Source organism: Gymnoscopelus braueri, assembly GCF_963280865.1.
Source record: "Gymnoscopelus braueri genome assembly, chromosome: 11".
Taxonomy (NCBI): Eukaryota; Metazoa; Chordata; class Actinopteri; order Myctophiformes; family Myctophidae; genus Gymnoscopelus; species Gymnoscopelus braueri.
The window spans coordinates 29,664,006-29,687,161 of NC_137613.1; the positions used below are offsets into that span (position 1 = coordinate 29,664,006).

Here is a 23,156-nt window from a genome sequence, read left to right on the forward strand (position 1 = left end):
GTTCTCTCCCCGCCGCTCTCTCTCTCTCTCATCCGCCGTGGTGCCGTTGTTCAGGGCAACCTTGTTTACCCGCTGTGGGGCTCTCTCATCACGGGGGTTGTCATGACGATGGCCATGCGAGCCGACGAGCCACCGTCAGAGAGGGAGCAGGGGCCTGGTTGCCGTGCCGATCTGGAGTGGGTGTTGAGGAGAGGAGGAAACCGCCGAGGCACACGGCCTCAACCCCTCCTCTCCTCCCTCTCCTCCCCTTGTAGATTCTAATTCTGATCTCTTGTGCCATCTGCTCTGTCTCTCCTTATCACAGCCACCGAGCCTTAGTGTTTGTCATTCAACAGTGTTGGCAGGAAATGTGGGGCCTTGGGATTTTTGCACTCCTCATCCAGACGTGTACTGTATGCCGAGCCGCCATTTCCAGAATTAAAACCTGAGACTGTGCCAGTAATCGATTTCAATTATTTTTTTTATTTCATAAGGATCATGATACATTGAACACGTTGCATTTTTGTGTGTGTGATGTTTCATAATGGCAGTAGTTTATTTAATGGTCGCATATGATACTATAAGTGATGAGTGGTTTTAAACTGTCTCATCGTGCGTGCCCTACATTTTCAGCACGGGTGCTGCCAATTGGAATAATGTTATCACATGAGAAATATCAAATAAATTAGCATATAAATTGATCAAGTGGGGTTCTGACAGTGCAGATGAACCATCCTATCACTGGCTACCGTTTGGTTAAACACTTAAATCCTATATATACTTGACCGGAGTCACCCAGTGCTCTATACTAGGTCTGCTATTAGTTCCCTCCTAATCTCTTCGTGGAAAATAGCCAATCTACAAGCTCACAACAAATGGCATTGCGACACGTTGTGAGCTTGTACATCTGCTATTTTTACAGAATTTTCACCCCAGAATAGGGACTTTGGGGTTCATGTGCTTAACAGAGGAGTTCTGGGTTTGGGTTTTCGCCACAGTTCCGGGGCCTGTGTTCACCTGACCCCCCTGTGTGTCATTTTAGATTCCTTTGGCTATTTAAAAATAGCAGATATACAAGCTCATAGCCGCGCTACGAGCTTGCAGGTCTGCTATTTAAAAAAAAAATTGTGCAAATCTTTGAATATATATATTTTTAAAGCGAACATTTGTAACTCAAACCTTTGCTTCTGGGGTCCCTGGGACAAACTATTTTGAGATGGGGTCGGCGGCCAAATACATATCATTTTGGGGGTCCTTGACATGAAAAAGTTTGAGAACCACTGATGTAGCAACATACGTTCTTTTCAAAAAACTGTTAGGATTTAGAAGACATTTTGTAGAATCTGCCTCAGGTCTTAATGGGTAAATTGTTGTGATCGGTCGGACAAAACATTGGACACAGTGGCACTCTGCAGTAGCTGCTGCTGGTGTGTTCAGGGCCTGGGTTGGTGCTGGGGGGAGATGACAGTGTTTCTGCATGCCGGTCCTGGCAGTGGGGCGAGCGTGGCCCGGGCCGTGGCGGCTCTGATCAATACTCGTCTCCCACCCACTGACCGATCACTTCTGATCAATCAGCATGCGGAGGATCAGTGACTGGCTGAAATGTCATCGGCTCCATAATTAAGACCTTCATTAAGCCACCAGTTAACGGAGTGTCACTCTGTTGTTCTCACCCCCCACCCATCCCCCTCTTTCCCCCCCTGGCTCCCTTCCTCCACATGCGACCCCCCAACCCCCACCCCAACCCCCGAGCCCACCCTCCCTGTACCTAATTCGTTCTCTTGTTCTTTCTGTTCATTTATTTCGAGACCACTATACATTTTGAAAGAGGAGGCACTGGTGTGTGCAAAAAATGGTCATATAAGGATTTGAGTCAAACAATGGAGGACAATTGTTGAGCGGTAAAAAAGAACGTCATTTCAGCGGATTGGCTTTTGATGAATTATGAAAAGGTCACCTAATTCCCTCTTTGTTTCCGTTGTGCCCTCCATCTTACTTCGTCTCTCTCTCTCTCTCTCTCTCTCTCTCTCTCTCTCTCTCTCTCTCTCTCTCTCTCTCTCTCTCTCTCTCTCTCTCTCTCTCTCTTTCTCTCCCTCTCTCTCTCCCCCTCTCTCTCCCTCTTTCCCCTCAGATTTTATCCATCCAGCATCCACCCCTAACCAATGTCTTTTTTTATCCTTCTCTCTTTGCCTCCCTCTTTTCTCTCTGTCTCTCTCTCTCACTCAGGCTCTGTCAGAAATCTCTCGCTATTCTAATGCTGCGTGCTTCTGTAATCCAGATTAGCCGGCGAGCGTTCTTAATCTTATCACTTCCCCAATCCCGCTTGGGTGTGTGCTTTTCCTGGTTTAGTGTGATAGGAGGGGAGAAGGAGTGATGAGGAACGACGCGGGCAGGATTAACGAAGGGCAATTCTGAGAGAGGGGGGAGATACAGAGAGAGAGAGAGAGGAAGGTGACAAAAAGGAAAGGCTGTACAAACGGTGTGGCTTAATTTATGCCTTGTCGCACATAACTGTAAAACAGTCACGCAACGAAGTATAAATTAGCCTTAAAACTGTGACATGTCGCACATATCGGTGTCACCCCGCAGACAGGCGAGCGTTGGGAAGAAAAATAAGGGATGGAGAGTGCAATTAGTGGATGAATGGTAGAGGATGTTTGAGAAGGCCAGACTTCAGAGGAATGGAAATCAGAGGGAAGGTCACCCCACACTGCACCCTGTCAAATCAACACAATACACACGTCCGTGTACATAAACACCTATTCATGATGACGTCTGGCCACCATTCAAATCTTCCTTTTACGTCACTGCTTTTAAATGTGGCCACGGAAATGTAAATCCACATATCGTATATGTACACTTGCTGTGTACATGCGTATGAATGTTTAGAAAATTATGTAAATAATGTGTACATGGAGGCAAGTTGCCGTCCCTCATGTGTTGCCGAACACATCCACTGTATGATGAATATTGACTTGTCACATTAACTGACTTAAACCCTATATAATTTGTTGACTAGGGTCCCCCATGGGATCTATACTTGTCTTGGACCCCTTGCTTTTTCCCCTCCACACCAAATCTCTTTGCTGAAAATAGCAGATTTACAAGCTCACACAGCCTGACACATTTTTGAGCTTGTATACCTACCTTTTTGCTGAATATTTGCCTATTATGTAATGCCCAGAATAGGGTCGCTGGGATTCACATGTTTAACTCTGTCTCTCTGTCTGTCTCTCTCTCTGTCTCCTTGTCCCCACAGATGAACCGTCCCATCCAGGTGAAACCAGCCGACAGCGAGGGCAGAGGGGGTAAGAAACACCTGAACACCTGTCCCCCCCCCCCCCAGAGCAAGAACACCTGTTCAAACAGCAGCACCTCCGTAGACTTTAAATAACACTTTTGCATAGAAAAACTCCAGTCTACCACATGTACTGTTCTGTTCTCCCCCTTATCTCTCCTCCTCTCTTTCTGTCTTGCCTGTGAAGGAAAACTATGAGGAGTGAAATAGTCATTTAACCTGTTTATGTTGTAGTCCTTGTCCCTTCAGCTTTAACATTAACACAACACAGCAAACTGTGTGTCTTTCCAGACCAACGCTTTAATAAAAAAAAAAGCTTCAGTGATGAAGAGCGTCCACTAAATATAACAAAAAGAAAGCTCGTAAATCATTGGTCTGAATCTCCAGAGATGTCATTTGATATTTTCAGAGTTTCCTTCTTTGTAGATAATGTGTTTTTGCACTCCGACTTTCTCTGGGCAGGTGCGTAGGAGAGGAACAGTTACCGTTGAACAATCTTCACTTACAAACAATATTATTAATGCGTTTCAGATGACCGAAACGTTGCCAGAGGGTCGACCGTTGACTTAAAGGGTAAGACCACTTTAGTAGAGGTTTGGGTTGTGTAGTTACCTTACCATGATGTAACTCCAAAGGTGGGCAAGAAATCAAAAATAATTTCTCCATTGATTAGAAATTGATAATTCAAAATATGCTCCTCATTGACTTAGCCGAGGCTAAGTAAAACTGCTCTCAAAGTCACTCTTTTAGCACATAAATGAACCCAAACATAGCTGATTCAGACAATATAGAGCATCACCAAACCCAGTACTGTTTGTTTTTTTAATAAAAATGTCAACTTCCTGTTGATTTTACTATTTGAAGATCTGGATCCGGATCCGCCGATCCAGTCCGGGTTTTCTACTTATTAAAAATGGCAAAATCAACAGGAAGTTGACATTTTTATTTAAAAAAAAAACAGTACAACCCAAACCTCTACCAAAGTGGTCTTGCCCTTTAATACAATTGTTTGTAAGTGCAGATAGTGTGTGGGAGTGTCATTCTAACACACCCAGTACTTTGAAAATGGTAAAGGAACTAAAATACCACTTTGAAATGGTATTAAACGATGGCAAATGTTAAAAGTAAAATTCACTATTGATAATTTTAAATTCTGGAATTTGGAATGAAACCTGCATTATATTCTGCCATGCATTCAGTTGTCAGTGAGTGTCGGTATGAATTAGCAGCCTAGTTTTTGGTTGGTTTCATGGGCCTAAGGTAGAGCAACATTTGGACCTGCTCCTTGGACAGCATGAAGGTTAACAGATGCTGTTTGTGTGATTTTTAATATCCAAGCTACTGCCCTCTGGTGGTTGTCTGAAGAATTGCAGTATCTAGACACTAGGATTTTGTAAACAAGCATAGTACTACTGTAGGTTGTAGGTTGAGGAAAATTTAAGGATTTTGATGTAAACTTAGATTTGAAAAACTTTACACTTACGAAATAATTGCTGGCAAGAAATTGAATTATGTTTTGCAGCCAAAGTTATATGTTTTCTGAAGACAATGCTCATACACTGTGTTTTTGAGCCCAGGGTAATCTGTGTTCTATATTCCTTGAGGCATTTTCAAAAGCGACATTTCTACAAAATAGATATTCACCCTGAAATGAAACACAAGAATTGCAGGTTGTAGAAAATGTAATCTCTTATACATTTATATTGTGTATGCGTACACGTTACATGCGGCGAGATAGCATGTTCCCCTCAACCCTTTCATGTCCTCTCTTCTCCCTCAATCCTCTAACTATTTATTATTCCAATGTCTATCTCTCCTGTCCCCAAATGCACCCCCCATCACCCTTTTCCCTCCTCTATCTCCATCAAACTATGTTCCTCTATTTTCTTTTTCTCCTCCCTCCATCTTGCCCACTTGCCTCTCGTTCCCCTCAGAAGACAGGAAGCTGTTTGTGGGCATGCTGGGAAAACAGCAGGCAGATGCTGATGTGAGGAAAATGTTTGAGGCATTTGGCAGCATAGAGGAGTGTACGGTTCTCCGCGGCCCAGACGGCACCAGCAAAGGTAAACTCAACTCCTCGTGTTCGGAAATAACCCAGGCTGAGTTCCCTACAAAACCCTTAACCCACTAAAGACCTGAGGCCGATTCTACAAATGGCTCCTAAATCAGTAGTTCTCAAACTTTTTCGTAATTCAAAATGATTCAACATTTTCCAGACACTTTCAAGATTTTTTTAATAATGTTCAAAAATGGCAGATGTACAAGCTCGCAGCGCGGCACTAAGTGCACTGTGAATTGCTTGCATATCTGCAATTTTTTGAATAGCCGAGGCTAAAATCTAAAATGGACGGATGCTTTCATGGTCTTAATGGGTTAAAAAATCTTTAACAATAAGGCCATCTTTGAATGCTTTGTAAATTATTAGAATCGCAATCCTCACGGTTCTCAAGATGATTTGGGGAAACCAACACGCACGCTTTAATTTACTCTCCCCCTCTGAATGTTTCAATATTGTCACTGTTGGGTGGAAACCGTGTATGTCCAAAACCATTACTTTGCATTAAATGGAAAAAATTACCTGTGTTCCAATGGATCCAATGTATAGTAGTTCTTGTTAATACTTTTATTTGGTTAAATATGTATAAAACCCAAGGACAGACTTAAAGACCAACTGAAAGGAAAATAACATTTTCACTCTTTTAGAGCATATCTGTTGGAACATAATTTAGTTGACCAAATTAGATGCCAAATAAATATGTTTTGGTATAAAAAAATGTAATATCAAATCCACAATGTTTATCATTTTTAGCTATCTACAGTAGGCTATATAGCTATTTTCACTACTTTTTTTGCAACACTGTCATACGTAGAAGTATAAAATAGGACATTAACTTATGAAAATACACAAAAAGATGAAATATGGAGATATATGGATTCTGCCCGAAAGCGACAATATTTTAAGTCCTGTTTTTAACTGTCCTTCATGCTTTCATGCGGGGTGAGAAAAATGACAGTGAAAGGTGAAACCATTAGTGTTGGCGCTTACCTGCTATTTTCTTAAGTAGCTGCTTACGTACGTCATCATCACCAGTCACCTTCCGTGAATTACCATTATCAACAACAACAATGCTAACGATATGTGGCGTGTAAATCAAGGAGCAGTGACACTTCAAACACAGACGCTTGATTTTCTTCTGTTTGTTGTATGAGGCATGACTAATGGTGCAATAGGTTTTATGGGTCATGGCTAATGATGCGTGCCGAGGTTTACGGGCTGTGATTGATGAAGCCATGAACGTTTTGTGGTCCATGCTTAATGACGCCATGGTAACAGATGAAGTGTTGGGCTGCAAGGCGGCCGCCATTGTGTTTCCTCAAAGAATTGTAGTTGATACGTATTATTGAGTGCACATGTGTGTCTTTTCTGCATGTGTCTCAGTCTCTGCATGTGTGTGTGTGTGTGTGTGGAGAGAGAGAGTGTTCACGTTTTTGCTTAAGTGTGTGTGTAGAGAGAGCGCTCGCTTTTGTGCTCACGTGTGTCTGTGTGTACGTGCGTGTGTGCATGTGTACGGTTGTGTGACTGACAACATTTAACTGTGTGTCATTTTGATGATGTAGGATGTGCGTTTGTGAAGTACCAGAGCAACGCTGAGGCCCAGGCTGCTATCAGCTCTCTGCATGGGAGCCGCACTCTACCGGTTAGACACACACACACACACACACACACACAAACTCACACGCACGCACGCACGCACGCACGCACGCACGCACGCACGCACGCACGCACGCACGCACGCACGCACGCACGCACGCACGCACGCACGCACGCACGCACGCACGCACGCACGCACGCACGCACGCACGCACGCACAAACTCACGCACGCACGCACGCACGCACGCACGCACGCACGCACGCACGTGTGTACACGCACCCTTACACACACACACACACACACACACACACACACACACACACACACACACACACACACGCTCCAAACCCAATCATTTAGGCACTTAACATGGTGACTCAGCCAACAGTCACCATTTCTCCTTTCTGTCCTCTTACTCCTACACACACACACACACACACACACACACACACACACACACACACACACACACACACACGCACACGCACACACACAGAGACCACAATACAACACACTACATTACACTTCACCCTGGAGAGAGGACAAAATGTTTGTGAAATGTCCTCTCCTCCATTATCCTGTTCTAGGTCATTCTACAGCATAGATTGAAAGTAATGCGAGAGCACAAACGGATAAAAAATATGAATACATCTTTCATTGTATTTTACCTTTATTCTTGTAAAGGCATTGCTGAAAAACATGTGATCCATATTTTATCAGATTTTTCTTTCATTTTGTTAAAAAAAAATGTTTTAAACTATAACATTACGTTGGACATGTTAGTGATACACATTAATGATACATATATACGATGCATACCTATATACTTAGTTGACTGGGGTCCAGATCGAATTGCAGATCTACAAGCTCTGCGTTGTGAGCCGTCTTTACATGCTTCATGTAGTTGTGAGCTTGTAGATCTGCTAGTTTCACAGAACGGTTGCCTCAGGATAGGGCTACCACGATTCATGTGGTTAAAGGACTGTTTTTGACTGTTAAATCACAGTTTTTTATATAATTTCTTCAGTGCAGAGAAACAGGGTGGTAGCACAGTAGAAAATAACATGCTCAGCCGGACTGGAGCCCATGATGTGGCAATTCTGTCTAGGGCTGCAATTATCGATTATTTTCTTAGCAATTATTCTATTGATTACTTTTGCGATTAATCAAGAAGCATTTTTTAAAATACATTTTTCTATATCAAAGAAATGAATGTATTTTCTTTTAATAATTGATAGTCTGATTAACCCGTTAAGCCCTATTTTATACTTTCTTGTACAACTTGTTGCATAACAGTAGCCTCACAATGCTCACTATGCATCGCATTACTTTATGAGTGTAGGAGAGACTGTCTGTCTCTCCTACACGGTCTCCCTCTCACCTCTCCTACTGTCTGGGCTGTCCACTGCCCAGACACCAGTAGTGGACCAGTAGTGGACTGTCCGCTGTCATATAAATAACTTTGGAAGTATTTTATTGCCAAGTACAGTATGACGTTCTTGCAAGTAATGCATGGATGGATGGGTGAATAGATGGAGAAATAATGTTTCCTGTTAACCCAACAGGGTGCCTCGTCCAGCCTGGTGGTGAAGTTTGCAGACTCGGAGAAGGAGCGGGGGATTCGCAGAATGCAGCAGGTGGCCTCTCAGCTGGGGGTCATCAGCCCAATGACTCTGCACCTCGGAGCCTACAACGCCTACACACAGGCTGTGAGTACTGCAACTACCTTACATACACCTCACGGACCTGAGAGTACAAACTCTGAAAGCACACTTGGCTTATGCACATTTCTTCCATTTTCTTCCTTTTTGTTAATTGGGTACCAGGGTATGAATGAGTCATATTTTGGCTTAGGACCATCCCATTAGTTACAGTATATGTTTTTTTCAGGGCCACATGGGGTTTAGGCCCATCAAATGTTCAGTTATATGGGGTTCAGGATAGAGATGTCCGATAGTATTGGCCGATATTAGCATAAAAATGTTATATCGGAAAATATCAATATCGTTTTTTGAAACCAACTGACGCTCGTTGACGCTCGTTAATGGTATAGGCATCAAGGCAATTATGCTTCTGCACTGTCAAATAGGCCAACATCTAATCTAAGATTAGTGGGACTCATTCAAATGACCACCAGTTGAAAACCATCAACATCACTGTATTATATTAGATTTATTAGATATTATATTGATATTATAGCTATTTCATTTTATTAGATATGTGATGTTGTTATCTGACAATTAGTTGACTTTTGGTGAAAAAGCCTGCATATATCGGTATCGGTTGATATCGGAACTTAGGAGTTGGACAATATCTGCATATCGGATGTCGGCAAAAAAGTTAAAATTGGACATCCCTAGTTCAGGACCATCATATATTCAGTCATCAAGTTTTAGGCCCATTATACAGTATGCTCATTTAAAATGGGGTTTCAGTTATATGTGGTTTAAACCCATCATATATTCATTCGTTTATTATTAAAAAAAAACACATTTTGTCCAATTGAATACATAGGACCACAATGGAAAACAAGCCCTCTGGGCTTTTTGTGTTATACTTTTAGCATCATTGTATAATCGTACCACTGTACTATTTGCAAACTGTTAATAAAGTATTCAAATCCCGAGGCACCATTTGATTGATTGGTTGAACACCCCTCGTCCCTAACACTGTCTCTGTCACTCTCTCTTATATTGCTCTTTCTACCCGTCCTGCCCTCGTTCTCCGCCCTGATGCCCTGACCCTCTCCGTCCGGTAGCTGGTACAGCAGCAGGCTCTGGTGGCCCAGTCGGCCTACTTGTCTCCCGTCGCCACGTTGGCGGGTGTTCAGATGCAGCAGCTGGCCGCCCTCAACCCCAGCAGCATCATTGCCACGCCCATCGCATCCATCACCCCCTCCTCAGGTAACGAGAGGCGGATGTCTGCCGCTGGCTCACTTTGATTAGATTTACAGTTAGAAGTAGGACGGTGGATGCACGCAGCAGGGCAGGGTGGAGGAGGAAAGAGCATGCTAGCTGTTGTGAAACCATAATGTGCCAGCTGGTATTTGTTTATTTATTTGTTTATTACTTTGTGTCCATCCGTTTTGTATTGGGTAAATCATGTTGAGCTACATTACAGAACGCAGCTCGACATGATTTACGTGATTTATATGGAAGTTGCTATACAAATGAGGTTTATTAGTGGGCTAGTTGGGACGGCTTTCAGCTGAGTGGGTATGGAGGCCGTCTGGTAATCAGAAGGTAACCGGTTCGTCTCCTGGTCCGCCCATGTCTATGTGTAAAGGTTTCCTGAGCAAGACCCTTCCCCCCCTTGACCATCTGGGCAACCATCATCTGGGTGAAGCTGAAACAGAATTTTTGAATTTTGAATGACTTTTAAGTGCTATATAAATAAAAGGTATTATTATTATTATTGTTGTTGTTATTATTATTATTATTAACAACATATCTTGACGTATCTTGTGTGCAGGAACCAGTACTCCTCCCAGTATGGCTGGCACACCAGTTCCTTCCATGCCTCCACCAATCTCACTGAATAGCTACCCCTCATTGCCAGCTCCACCAAATGGGCAATCAGCAACCGAAGCACTGTACACCAATGGTGTCCATGCATATCAAGGTACAGTACATCCATGTCACTAGCGATGAGTGATGAAAGGTATCTACATTCTCCAGTGCTCTTTTTGACAGCTTTGCTGTGATAATACTGGAGCAGACTTAAAGGAAGAGTAAGTGATTTTTTTTGGTTAAAGGGTTAAATCACTATATTCTGATAGTAATAATTGCTATAGAGTGTTTGTTCAGTACCAGAGGTCTCCCCATCTCTCCAGCTCTTTAATAAACATAATACATTTTCAGGTGGGTTGCACAACAAACAAAAAAAGTACCCATTTATCAGCTTCATTTTTATAGTGTCCCAGTTCCAATTTTGTCTGCTCATTTCTTTGTGTCGTCACTTCCAATTTCACTTGTTTTTAATCTGTATCCTGTCTGAGTTCTCTATCCTGATTGGATAAAATTGGTATCCCGACCTGAAAATGCATTTTCTGTTTAATAAAGAGCTGGAGAGACATGCACAGACTGCTCTCTATAGCAACGAGTACTATCAGAATATAGAGCTATTTAACACTTATTTTAAACAAAGAAAATCCATTACCCTAACTTTAATGTAAAATTGAGAGGAAATGTATTTCACAAATTGATCTCAATACATAAAATATGACACGATATTACTTTATTATCAGCTCTCACTGACTCAGCAGCCATGTATGCAACACATAATACACACATTTGTCATAACACAGAGAAACAAAGCAAAATAAATTGCATACATAAAATCATGAAGACAAGAGCAATGTCCACCACTCAGCCTTCCCCTGGCCAGATTCTAAATTAAGCCTCAAAATCGACTGATGGACAAAGGACCTCTTTAGTCTGACCTTATTGTATTTTGGAACGCTGTATCTCCTTCCTGAAGGCAGCAACCTATATTCCCTTTTCAAAACATGGCTAGTGTTTGAAGTGATATTCCTTGCCAACCTTAGTTATTATACCTTACTTATTATATGTAGCTGCATAGAGTATCTCAAGTGGTTGTCCAACAATATTTGAACAAAATTTATGTTCAGTTGTTGCAGCAGTTGTGACTTTAAGGTAACAGACAAACATCCATACCAGGTGGTACTACAGTAGTGAACACTCATAATAACAGAAGTGAAAAACAAAAGAAGAATTTGTCTACTTGCACCAAAAGATCTTAGACGGTGAAGAAAATAAATTCTTTGCTTTGTTTTCTTGCCCACGGATTCAATGTGATCTTTCCATGACAAAAGATGGTCTATTACAACTCCTAGGTATGTATATGAGCATACCTGGTTGATCTGTTCACCATGAATAGTAATGGGGGATCTGTGTATCAAAATGTGATTGATTGATTGATTGTTTGTTTGTTTGATTGATTGATTGATTGATTGATTGATTGATTGATTGATTGATTGATTGATTGATTGATTGATTGATTGATTGATGTAAAGGAATAATTGACTGATTGACACCTTGACTAGCCATTACGGGAATTGGCTTTACAACTGAACAGCATAGAACACACACAAATAGAGACAAATAAAAGACACAAAATACTTTACAAATATCATCCACTTTTATTATTGTATTATTAATTTTATGTTATGATACATTAGTTCATACTGTAGCTCAGTGTATATCAACCCTGGCAAACGTCCCAATTTTGGGCCGGGGCTACTGCTGAGGTGTGCCGCGCCGTTTGAAGAAGGTTTGAAAAAATATCATTTTGGGAAAATTTAAACAATAATAATAATCAGGCATGCAAACAGCCCCGAGGTGAAAAGGGTGACAAAATGCTGTTTTTTTTCGGGTCAGGTGTCACACTATTGCCCTATTTGGATTCAAAACGGCTAGTGGAAGCTGAAAAGCTACAAGTTTGCATGTCTGAATAATGCAAAAACAAAAACATATACCGTATATATATATATATATATAATTATATATATATATATATATATATATATATATATACCGTATATCTAGGTGTGCCCTGGGATTTTTTGGCTATGCCAGGTGTGCCTTGGCACAAAAAAGGTTGATAGACACTGCTGTAGCTGGTGCATATTGTCATGTAAGTGCATAGTCATTCCTTACTGTGGTACATGGTTGGGAGTTTTTTCAGTTGTTGTAAGTTAACCACTTAAGCCCTGTTTTATACTGATCTGATATAGCTGTCTACAAGCTCACAGTGCATGTAGATCTGTTATTTTTCCGATTTAGTTTTTTGAAAAAGTTTGAAAATGTTGGCCTATAATGACTTGCCCAAAATAGGGACGCCATGCAGGGTTAATGTGGTTAATGCATGCATATGTGACACATAATGACTTAATTATAGAGTGCACATACACACCAGTGTTCTTCATACAGGCAGCGGTTCATCTGCTGATTCACTGTACCAGAACTAATGTAGACTCAGATGAAATGAAACAAATTAAAGCGGTGAGGTTGGTCCAAATGTTATTTGGAGCATGCTGATGTGCCCTGGATAGCATGTAGCATCTTTTTAACACATGTACCGTAGCAGTGGGTGTGATGATGATGATGATGATGATGATGATGATGATGATGATGATGATGTGTGTTGTGTCACAGCTCAGAGTCCAGTGCTAGACCCCCTCCAGCAGGCATACACAGGCATGCAGCACTATACAGGTACTGGTATTGCTGGTTATACAGCGTTTGATTGTAAATGCATTCAATTCAATTCAATTCCATTTTATTAAAGTGTCAAATCACAACAAGTTGTCTCAAGACACTTTACATGTAGAGAAGAGACCCGACATCCCACCCTGAGCAAGCAATTTTGCGACAGTGGCAAACATTCCATGTTTGTTTGTCAAATGTAGTAGCTACAGCAGATTGTTGTTCTTGTGAGTACATACTACATAATAGTATATACATATACATATGTTTATACACATTATGTTCTTTAAACATGTTTATTTTCCTTTTTACTATTCATACAGTATAGTGTTATAGTAATGTTAGTACTGGAAGGGCAGATATTATAGTGAGTTTTTTTAGGCATTGCCAGAACGAACGTTAAATAAATATATTCTGATGATGTCATACTGTAGTATCATATTTTTTTGTTTTCAATCTCAGACAGAGAGGGTTACACATTTTCACTCAGGCTCACAAGCAACTGCATTTGTTATAGCATTATATATCACTTATCTTCATACATCACAAAGATTATGTGAGACATATCCCAGTCTTTTGTATTCATTTACAAAAGTGAATTTGTTTACATGCTGAGAAAAGTTCTCTGAGGTCATTAAAAGTCTGAAATGTTGTCCTCTGTTGACCCATTCCCTACTGTCTGTCTGTCTGTCTGTCTGTCTGTCTGTCTGTCTGTCTGTCTGTCTGTCTGTCTGTCTGTCTGTCTGTCTGCCTGCCTGCCTGCCTGCCTGCCTGCCTGCCTGCCTGCCTGCCTGCCTGCCTGTCTGTCTGTCTGTCTGTCTGTCTGTCTGTCTGTCTGTCTGTCTGTCTGTCTGTCTGTCTGTCTGTCTGTCTGTCTGTCTGTCTGTCTGTCTGTCTGTCTGTCTGTCTGTCTGTCTTTCTGTTTGTCTGTCTGTCTGTCTGTCTTTGTGTCTATTAGCTACATACCCTGCTGCATATGGCCTCGTGGGACAGCCGTTCCCTCACCAACCCCAACTAGTGGCCCAACAGCCACAACAACCTCAGCAGCTGCAGCAACGAGAAGGTACCATTCAGTAGCTTATACATATACTGTAGTGTGTGTGTATATTGTCCTGTCCTGTGTCAAGTTCAAAATTCTCCACTTTAGCAATGTTTCTCAGGCTGTGGAAGGCATAGCACACCCCATCTATGCAAGATAGACCACTTGTCACCACTATCGAGTCTATCGTTTGTGGTTTAAGCCCAGGCTGTAACAAAGTGTGTAGAAAGGCAAGTACATGCCCCACATATCCACTGTCAGGTAGAGAAACAATTTTCAATACTGGAAACTAGATCCAGTTTTACAACAGTACCAAGGTATTTTGAGGTATTTCAACTTGCAATTACAACAGCTATTTAATTATGTATTTGGCAGCCAGCCTATAACTATAATCCATAAGCACAATACGGTATGTTCATGTTAGATGTTCATCATTTACCATTTTGGTAAATAATCTAGAATATTCAGCCTGTTACAGTGCGGATGTAGCCGAGTGAGAAATGCTTTCTGGTAATCAGAAGGTCACAGGTTCACCTCTCGGCCCACCCATGTCTACGTGTCAAAGTGTCCCTGAGCAAGACATTTAACTCCTAACAGCCCTCCCCCAGCCATCAGCTGTGTGAAGCTCAAACTGAATGTTATACTGTAGTACTCTCTTCAGTGCTACATTGCAGAATTAAACGAACACTCAGGATTTCACAATTTAGGTAACATAAATGAGTTACTGCTGGTCAGTGTTAGTCACTTTTCCATTTCATTCACACATATGATTTCTAGATACGTACAACTCCCATAACTTCATGGACAATTATGTTGTTCCTGCTGTTCCTGTTCCCGATCACATCCCAGTAAATCCATGTAACTTATGCAGCAGCTACAGCGGTCATGAAAATTGTGAAAAGAAACTTTTGGACGGATGCGCTTTCGCGCAGAATACTTAAGGCACTCTGCTTGCAGAGGCGAGATCATTGCATTTCCCTGCACATTAGCACAGCATTACAATTCTACAAGTTCTCATTCAGCATTGCAATTCCTTCGGAGTGCCTGAAAAAGTCTTTAACCTCTTTTAAGGCCCTTGCACACAAGAGTCTGATTTTGTAGCACAAAAAACAAAGAACAGACAAAATTATTAAACAAACACGTACTTCTCTATGAGCTCTTGCATACCCATTCTGAAATTTCCGCCCGACGAGTGGCTGCGTTGGTACTTAATGTTTTCAGACGAACTCAGGACAATTCCTGTTTTTTTTCCGAATGTGTTAACAACTGATTGACCAATAGCAAATTGCTTTGGACTCTATTTGCAAGGGTCTTTGTCCTCATCCTCCCCTCGTCTCCCTTCCCTTCTTTCTTTCTCTCTCTCTCTCTCTCTCTCTCTCTCTCTCTGTCTCTCTCTCCCTCTCCCACTCTCTCTCGCTCCCTGTGCAGTCTTGTCTGATCTGTCTCACACCTGGACCATTTTCAATTTTTCAGGTCCTGAGGGCTGTAACATCTTCATCTACCACCTGCCCCAGGAGTTCACCGACTCTGAGATGCTTCAGATGTTCCTGCCCTTTGGAAACGTAATCTCCGCAAAGGTCTTTGTTGACCGAGCCACCAATCAGAGCAAATGTTTTGGTGAGTCATGATGGCAGCAGTTAAAATGGTGCCAATCCCGCTTTAGACCAAAACCTAAAGCAGGCTGGCCACCATGAGGCCAATTTGAACATTTCTATTTTAGTGTCTTCCTTGACCTACTGACTGCCTGCGCAAACATTTGGTTTATGAATTAACTCCGGACTCTCACGCAGGCACGCACGCACACTCACGCATGCACGCACAAACAGGGCAAAAACATAATCTCCGCCCCCGACCTTCTGCCTGATGGAGATGATAATGATAATATTAATGATCATAATAATAATAATAATATCATACAATATAGGGTAAGAGATTATCCCATACACTTTTTTATGGGTGAATCAAATTCACTCTTCACTCTTTGTCTTTCAAAATGGAATAATTGCAATTAAAACACATTCATTTAAATTGTCATTCCTTTATTTAAAAAAAATCTTTTGTTCTCCCCCTGGAAGCAGGGAACATTCGAATACTGCATTTGTCTTCTCATACTGGAGGTGTATTATGGGGGTTGTTTAAGCTGTTATCTGTCTCTCTTACAGGTTTTGTGAGTTTTGACAACCCATCCAGCGCCCAGACTGCCATCCAGGCCATGAACGGGTTCCAGATCGGTATGAAGAGGCTGAAGGTTCAGCTCAAGAGGCCCAAGGATGCCAACAGACCCTACTGAAGAGGTGAGGGACTGGACTGACCAGGGGGACAGGGAGAGGAGAGAGTTACACAATGGGGACATGGACAGGATAGAGGTACAGAGAGACAGGGTGGACAAGTAGATGACAGGGCTACACAAATTCAAGAGGAACGAGTAGAGGAGAGAGTTACAGAGAGACATGGGGAACAGGGTGAGGAGAGAGTTACAGAGAGACCAGGGGAACATGGAGAGGAGAGTTACAGACAGACATGGGGAAGAGGGTGAGGAGAGAGTTACAGAGAGATAAGGGGAACAGGTTGAGGAGAGAGTTACAGACAGACATTGGGAACATGGAGAGGAGAGATTTACACAAAGACAAGGGGAACGGGGAGAGGAGAGAGTTACAGAGAGACCAGGGGGGACAGGGAGAGGAGATAGTTACAGAGAGACTAGTGGACAGGGAGAGGGCAGAGGAGAGAGAGTAAAGCGCAATACATGCTCCCTCCAATATCCAAACTAATAATTTTTTTTTGGAAAGGGAGGTGATGATAACTACATTTTGACGTCATTAAGAACTTCTGATAACTTTTCTTCGGATGCTCCCTCCACCCCAGATGTCCTGACTGTCGGAACTAGTTCGGAAAGCCCGTCCTAAACTGAACATTTTCCTACGTCGGAAGGAGCATGTACTGACATTTATACAGACAAGGAGGAAAAGAAAGAGTTACACAAAGACTAGGGTGATGAGGTGAGGAGAGATTTACAGAGAGACCAAGAGAAGAGGAGAGAGTTACAGAGAGGCCAGGGGGACAGGAGAGGAGAGAGTTACAGAGATTGGGAGGATAGGTGTGTGAAACATTGTGAAACATTTACAGAGATTTACAATGCTAAAATTAATGTCTGTCTTCAATCACCTTCTAAATCAGCTTGTTTGAGGTTGCAGTTTTCTTGTAGTAGCAACAGTAAAAAAAAGAAAGAAAAGAAAAGAAAAGAAAAAGTACATTAAAATCAGACAGACCAGCTGCCTCTTTTATCTTTATGAACTGGGTTTGCGTATTGAAGTAGTGACAGGTGTGCTAATTGTTCCAAAGTAGCTTTTTACACTATGAAATGTTTAATATTTAACCAGTCTTCTGTGGTAGGGTTGAAAACAGCTGCTGTTCGTCATTGATTTTTATTTTCACTTTTCATTTATTTATTTTTGTGCTGTCATGTCATTTTTCCTGGAAAAAAAAAACATCACACCACTCTCAAGACTGTCCTGTCCATACATATATCGTGGAGACTGCGTCGCTATGGCTCCGGTTGCCTAGCAACCGCTAAATCCTCCCCCTTCCTTCTCACTGCGTTGTAAGTTAATTGGCCTGTGTTGGTTGCTGTGGCGATATTGCCTGTGATGGTTGCCATTAGCAATTTTTATTTTGGGCCGTTGCCTTGATTCACCATGCTGAACTGCATGGCGAGTTACTGTGGCGACCATGAACTTGTGTTTGGTGCGTTGTGAGTTTCCTCTTTATTATTTTGTCCTGGTTTTTATCCTTAAAAAAAAAAACACTGATCAATAATTGTCACATTACCTCAGATTTTGTAAGCAACTGATTATCATGACATGCTATTTTTGTAGTAATATAATATATAACGTCTCATTGCAAAGAGCAAAATTAGCCTGTTAGTGATAACTAGTCCATCAAATATGGATTTATATTACAATTTTTTGCCTTTTTTTCCTTAGTTTCCTTTTTTTGTTGTTTGTCATGATTATCATTCTTACATGTCCCCTGTTTAGTTGGTTGGTGTGGTAGTTTTGGTGAGTGGGGGATTTTCGTTTGGTTGTAACTAAACTCCAAGTGACTTTGTGCCTGAACTTTGTCTGTTTTTGTGAGATTGAATATTTACTGAACGTTTACATGTAAATGGTTGACAATGTATAGTAGTGTAAGCGTGCGTGTGTATGTACAGTGTGTGTGGGTGTGTGTGTGTGCGTGCGCGCACGTCAGTGAGAGACAGAAAGAGATTTAGTGCATCTGTTATTGTGTGATTTTCGTGAAAACGTGTGTATTTGTGTGTATGTGAACGTGCGTGTGTCGTAACGAACGAGACACTTAAGTTTCTCTAGAAGGTTTTGGATAAAACTGTATGGCCATCGTGACACGTGCTGCTGGCTGAGGAACTACTTTCCTCTGTAGGAATTCTGGGCTGCCAAGATATCATGAACAAAAATAAATGACTTTGATGCAGCCAGCCTGCATCATAGCTTTATTTTAATTTAACGTCTTCATTTACCTCAAATCAGGAGTCTAAAGTTTCCTCCAACACCAGTGTAGTGAATGAAATGCTCTCGAATGGGATTAGATCACATATTTGTACCGCATACAGTATAGTATATATTAAAAAAGAATCCCATTGATAAAATGTGTTTCTTGAAGTGGTATTTTTGTTAGATGGCAATCAGGTTCAAAGACATACTTTCCAGAATTCCTACTGTGCATGTTCTGAATTGATTTGCCTGCGTAAACGAGATGAGAACCTATTTGATAAGGGGCGTGCACACAGTAGCAGCAGTATGGTCACCTGTATGAGTTGCATGGGCACTAGGGTGTGCTTGTATAGCTGAATACTGAGACTTTACGGAGGCATCAGTTCAAGCAAGTGTGTATTACAATCTCCACCTCCAAAGACTAACCTCACTCAATATGTGTGTGTTTATCTATGTCGTTTGTTTTAAAATGTTATTTTTATTTATTTTTATTTTTTCTTCTCCAGGAGGGGGGGAAACCCTGAAAGTCCAATCAAGAAACCACTTTGGGATGCCCCAGCCTTTTGGTTGTTTGAACCAACCCTATAGCACAGGAGAGCAAAACATCACTGAAACCATAACCTGTACTGTATGTGCTTAATAATGCCGACAAATACCCATCACAATCTATAACAATATCAATACCAACAATATCAAACAAGCCACAGCTGTGTTCGGAGATGTCAACTGCTTCAGAGGTCATTATCATTCCACAGATGGACTCAGTTCTACGATGTACATACATACAACTCTACTGTCAGCTACAAGATTTACATGTTAAGAAAAAGCATATCATTGATGTTTATTCTACCAAACAGGGTTCTACTGTATAGTGTGATTTGTAGTCTATGACGTAAGGAAGAAAAGGTTTAGTCTTCAAGGAAGGAAGGAACGAACGAAGGAAGGAAAGAATGGAAAGGGAGGAAAGGAAAGTCTAAGACTTTGTTTGAGAAAAGAAAATACTACTCTGTATGATTACCATTGGTAAGATTGTCCTGTAGAGTTAGTTTTATTATTTAAAAAAAGTAAATTAATGGGGGGTTGGGGTAATTAAACTGGAAGAGAAATGGATTTCTTCTAAATGTATATACTTTTGTTCAAAATGGAGTTGAAGGACTTAAGACTTGGTGAGTTAACAATTCTCTGCTGCCACTACTTTTAGCGTTGACCAAGGGGGGAGGGAGGGAGGGAAGGGAATTTTTCTATCTTGATTTTTTACGTTTGATTCATTTGTTAATCACTTTGATGGGGGTGAACAGGGGAAGACATGACAGGTTTTTTATTTTAGAAAATAGATGATTCCTGAGGCCTCCAAGGCCACTTACACAATTATTGTAGAGTTTTTAATTACATAAATGTACTTATGAAAGTAAAACAAAAAACAAAACAAAAAAACAAACAAACATTATAATGTTTCTTTATTTATTCTCTACAATCGCTGTTTTAAAACATATGTCTTTAAAGAAAATAAAGTACAATTTAGAAAAAAAAGCTTTGACTCTGTTGAGTTTGTCTGCTCTGTAATTCTACAGAAACATGGGTGACTACAAGTAAATGTAAAAATGTATTTGTCAATTTAAAAGACAAAATGCATGTGAAACTGTTCATACGATACAGTCATACTGTATTGCAGTGGTTCCAGTGGTCCGGGGACCACCAGTGGTCCTTGAGGTGAGGGGGTTCCGGGTGGTCCCCAGCTAAATGATGGAGAGTTGGTAACCAAATGAACCCTTATAGATCTTTAACTATTGAGAGTGTCAAATGAAACCCTCTATTTGGTTGGAGTTAAATTATTGTTAAACATCTGCATTACTTAATTAAATAAATGTTATTTTGATCAACGTTTGCCTGTTATCTCTCCTAATGGCACCACATCAAAATCGTACCCAACGATAACAAAGTATTCTAAGTCTTGGGTCTGAGAGTCTAAATCTCATCAAATGGTGGTCCATGGCTCAAATGCCGAATAAATAATGGTCCTTGATATGAAAAGGGTTGAAAGCCACTGCTGCCTTATTTAAAGTGAGTCTTTCAGGGGTCTTTGCTGCTCTCTATGGGACCTGGCGAGTACTGCAGAAAGTGGGCTGTGGGGGTTGTCATTTGGGAAGGCAGGGCCTGCTATCCTAGACAGGAGTTCTGGTGTTATATAAGACAATGAAAATAAAATCATTTATTAATTTCATAGTTATGGATGCTGCCTAGGAGGAGCATTGTAATAAGCAAGCCATCATTCTTTGTGCTACTTGTGTCCATTCTAAAGCAACAGACCATCAATTATATTGGTGCCCTTTGTTATTGAAGTTTATTTTATTTATTGCATTAGGTCAAGTGACACTGCAGGCAGGCATTTACATTACAGAGGTTGTGCTATTATTATTTAATACATTCTGAATATATAAAAAAAACAACAATAGAAACTATGTTCATGTTATAATTTTGTTTGATATTCAAATGTTTACTTGTTATATTAGTCTTTTATGGTAGTATCTATTCGATTTCTGTCTGTCTATTATACAGACAGGCAGACACATACATAGGCACAGACAGACAGACAGACAGACAGACAGACAGACAGACAAATAAATAGGCACAGACAGACAGACAAATAAATAGGCACAGACAGACAGACAGACAAATAAATAGGCACAGACAGACAGACAGACAGATAAATAAATAAATAGGCACAGAGCCACAGACAAATAAATAAATAGCACAGACAGACAGACAGACAAATAAATAGGCACAGACAGACAGACAGGCAGACAAATAAATAAATAGGCACAGAGCCACAGACAAATAAATAAATAGGCACAGACAGACAGACAGACAGACAGACAGACAAATAAATAGGCACAGACAGACAAATAAATAAATAGGCACAGACAAACAGACAAATAAATAGGCACAGACAAATAAATAGGCATAGACAGACAGACAGACAGACAGACAGACAGACAGACAGGTACTACATTAAATAGGTAGGTATGTATGTAGGTCCATAGATAGATGGATGTTATATTAAATAGGTAGGTATGTATGTAGGTCCATAGATAGATTATAGATGTTATATTAAATAGGTATGTATGTATGTAGGTCCATAGATAGATAGATGTTATATTAAATATGTATGTATGTATGTATGTATGTATGTATGTATGTATGTATGTATGTATGTATGTATGTATGTATGTATGTAGGTCCATAGTTAGATATATGTTATATTAAATAGGTAGGTATGTATGTATGTAGGTCTATAGGTAGATAGATGTTATATTAAATAGGTATGTATGTATGTAGGTCCATAGGTAGATAGATGTTATATTAAATAGGTAGGTGTGTATGTATGTAGGTCCATAGGTAGATAGATGTTATATTAAATAGGTAGGTGTGTATGTATGTAGGTCCATAGGTAGATAGATGTTATATTAAATAGGTAGGTATGTAGGTAGATAGATGTTATATTAAATAGGTATGTATGTATACATACATACCTATTTAATATAACATCTATCTACCTATGGACCTATCCATAGGTAGATAGATGTTATATTAAATAGGTAGGTAGGTATGTATGTATGTAGGTCCATAGGTAGATAGATATTATATTAAATGTTACCACTAACGGTGTGTGCCTCAGGGTTGTTTGTATCATTTATGCGCGTGTGTGTGTGTGTGTGTGTGTGTGTGTGTGTGTGTGTGTGTGTGTGTGTGTGTGTGTGTGTGTGTGTGTGTGTGTGTGTGTGTGTGTGTGTGTGTGTGTGTGTGTGTGTGTGTGTGTGTGTTTAGGGTTTGGTCAGATGCGTCAGGTCCAAACACGCCACCGCGTTCCTTTTGAGAGCGTCGACGTCACTTTAAATAGCTGTCCTCCGCCCCCTGGCTGGCTGCAGTGTTGCCATGTCCGCTTATGCCTTGTTTTCCCTGTAAAGTTGCTTATAGATATTGGTTAGTTGCAGTACATGCAGGTTGCAGTTTTGTTTGGGCTTGTTTCTAAAGTGTAAGTTGATTATTTTGGGCTGTTCCCTAACCAATGTTCTCAAACATTTCCATGGCAAGGACCCCCAAATTATGATGTATCTGTCTGCAGACCCCCATCTGAAAATATTTTATGCCAGGGACCCCCAATCAAGATTTGTGTTGTTAATGTTTCCAAAATATTTTCTCAAGATTTTCTTTTTTAAATAGCCGATCTACAAGCTCACAGCTTGTAGTTGTACGAGCTACAAGCTTGTGAGCTTGTAGATCGCTTGTAGTATAGATCGTTGTGAGCTTGTAGATTGGCTATTTTCAAATAGCTGATGCATAATATAGGTTTAAAGTGCTCATGTGGCCTAAACCCTCAATTGCTTCTTTTGGGATTGTCTTCGTAGACCTGGTTGCTTATTACTCCAACTAAACCTGGCAACACTGCCTGG

The 23,156-nt window shown here is 40.8% G+C and overlaps 1 protein-coding gene across 1 annotated transcript in view; it reads left to right on the plus strand.

Annotated features, from left to right (window-relative positions):
- The window catches only part of celf3a (cugbp, Elav-like family member 3a), a gene marked incomplete at its 5' end in the record, with an annotated part of 29,552 nt that extends 9,644 nt beyond the window's left edge, over positions 1 to 19,908 (plus strand). Inside the window, 13 exons of the mRNA XM_080442849.1 lie at positions 3,239 to 3,287; positions 5,212 to 5,340; positions 6,896 to 6,975; positions 8,497 to 8,640; positions 9,690 to 9,834; positions 10,217 to 10,270; positions 10,403 to 10,552; positions 11,766 to 11,786; positions 13,108 to 13,167; positions 14,117 to 14,221; positions 15,671 to 15,814; positions 16,360 to 16,491; positions 19,212 to 19,908. Of these exons, the coding sequence (XP_080298975.1) occupies positions 3,239 to 3,287; positions 5,212 to 5,340; positions 6,896 to 6,975; positions 8,497 to 8,640; positions 9,690 to 9,834; positions 10,217 to 10,270; positions 10,403 to 10,552; positions 11,766 to 11,786; positions 13,108 to 13,167; positions 14,117 to 14,221; positions 15,671 to 15,814; positions 16,360 to 16,487 (1,209 nt within the window). The 3' untranslated portion in view covers positions 16,488 to 16,491; positions 19,212 to 19,908. The remainder of the gene's footprint in view (positions 1 to 3,238; positions 3,288 to 5,211; positions 5,341 to 6,895; positions 6,976 to 8,496; positions 8,641 to 9,689; positions 9,835 to 10,216; positions 10,271 to 10,402; positions 10,553 to 11,765; positions 11,787 to 13,107; positions 13,168 to 14,116; positions 14,222 to 15,670; positions 15,815 to 16,359; positions 16,492 to 19,211) is intronic.
- Between the last annotated feature and the right edge of the window lie 3,248 nt (positions 19,909 to 23,156).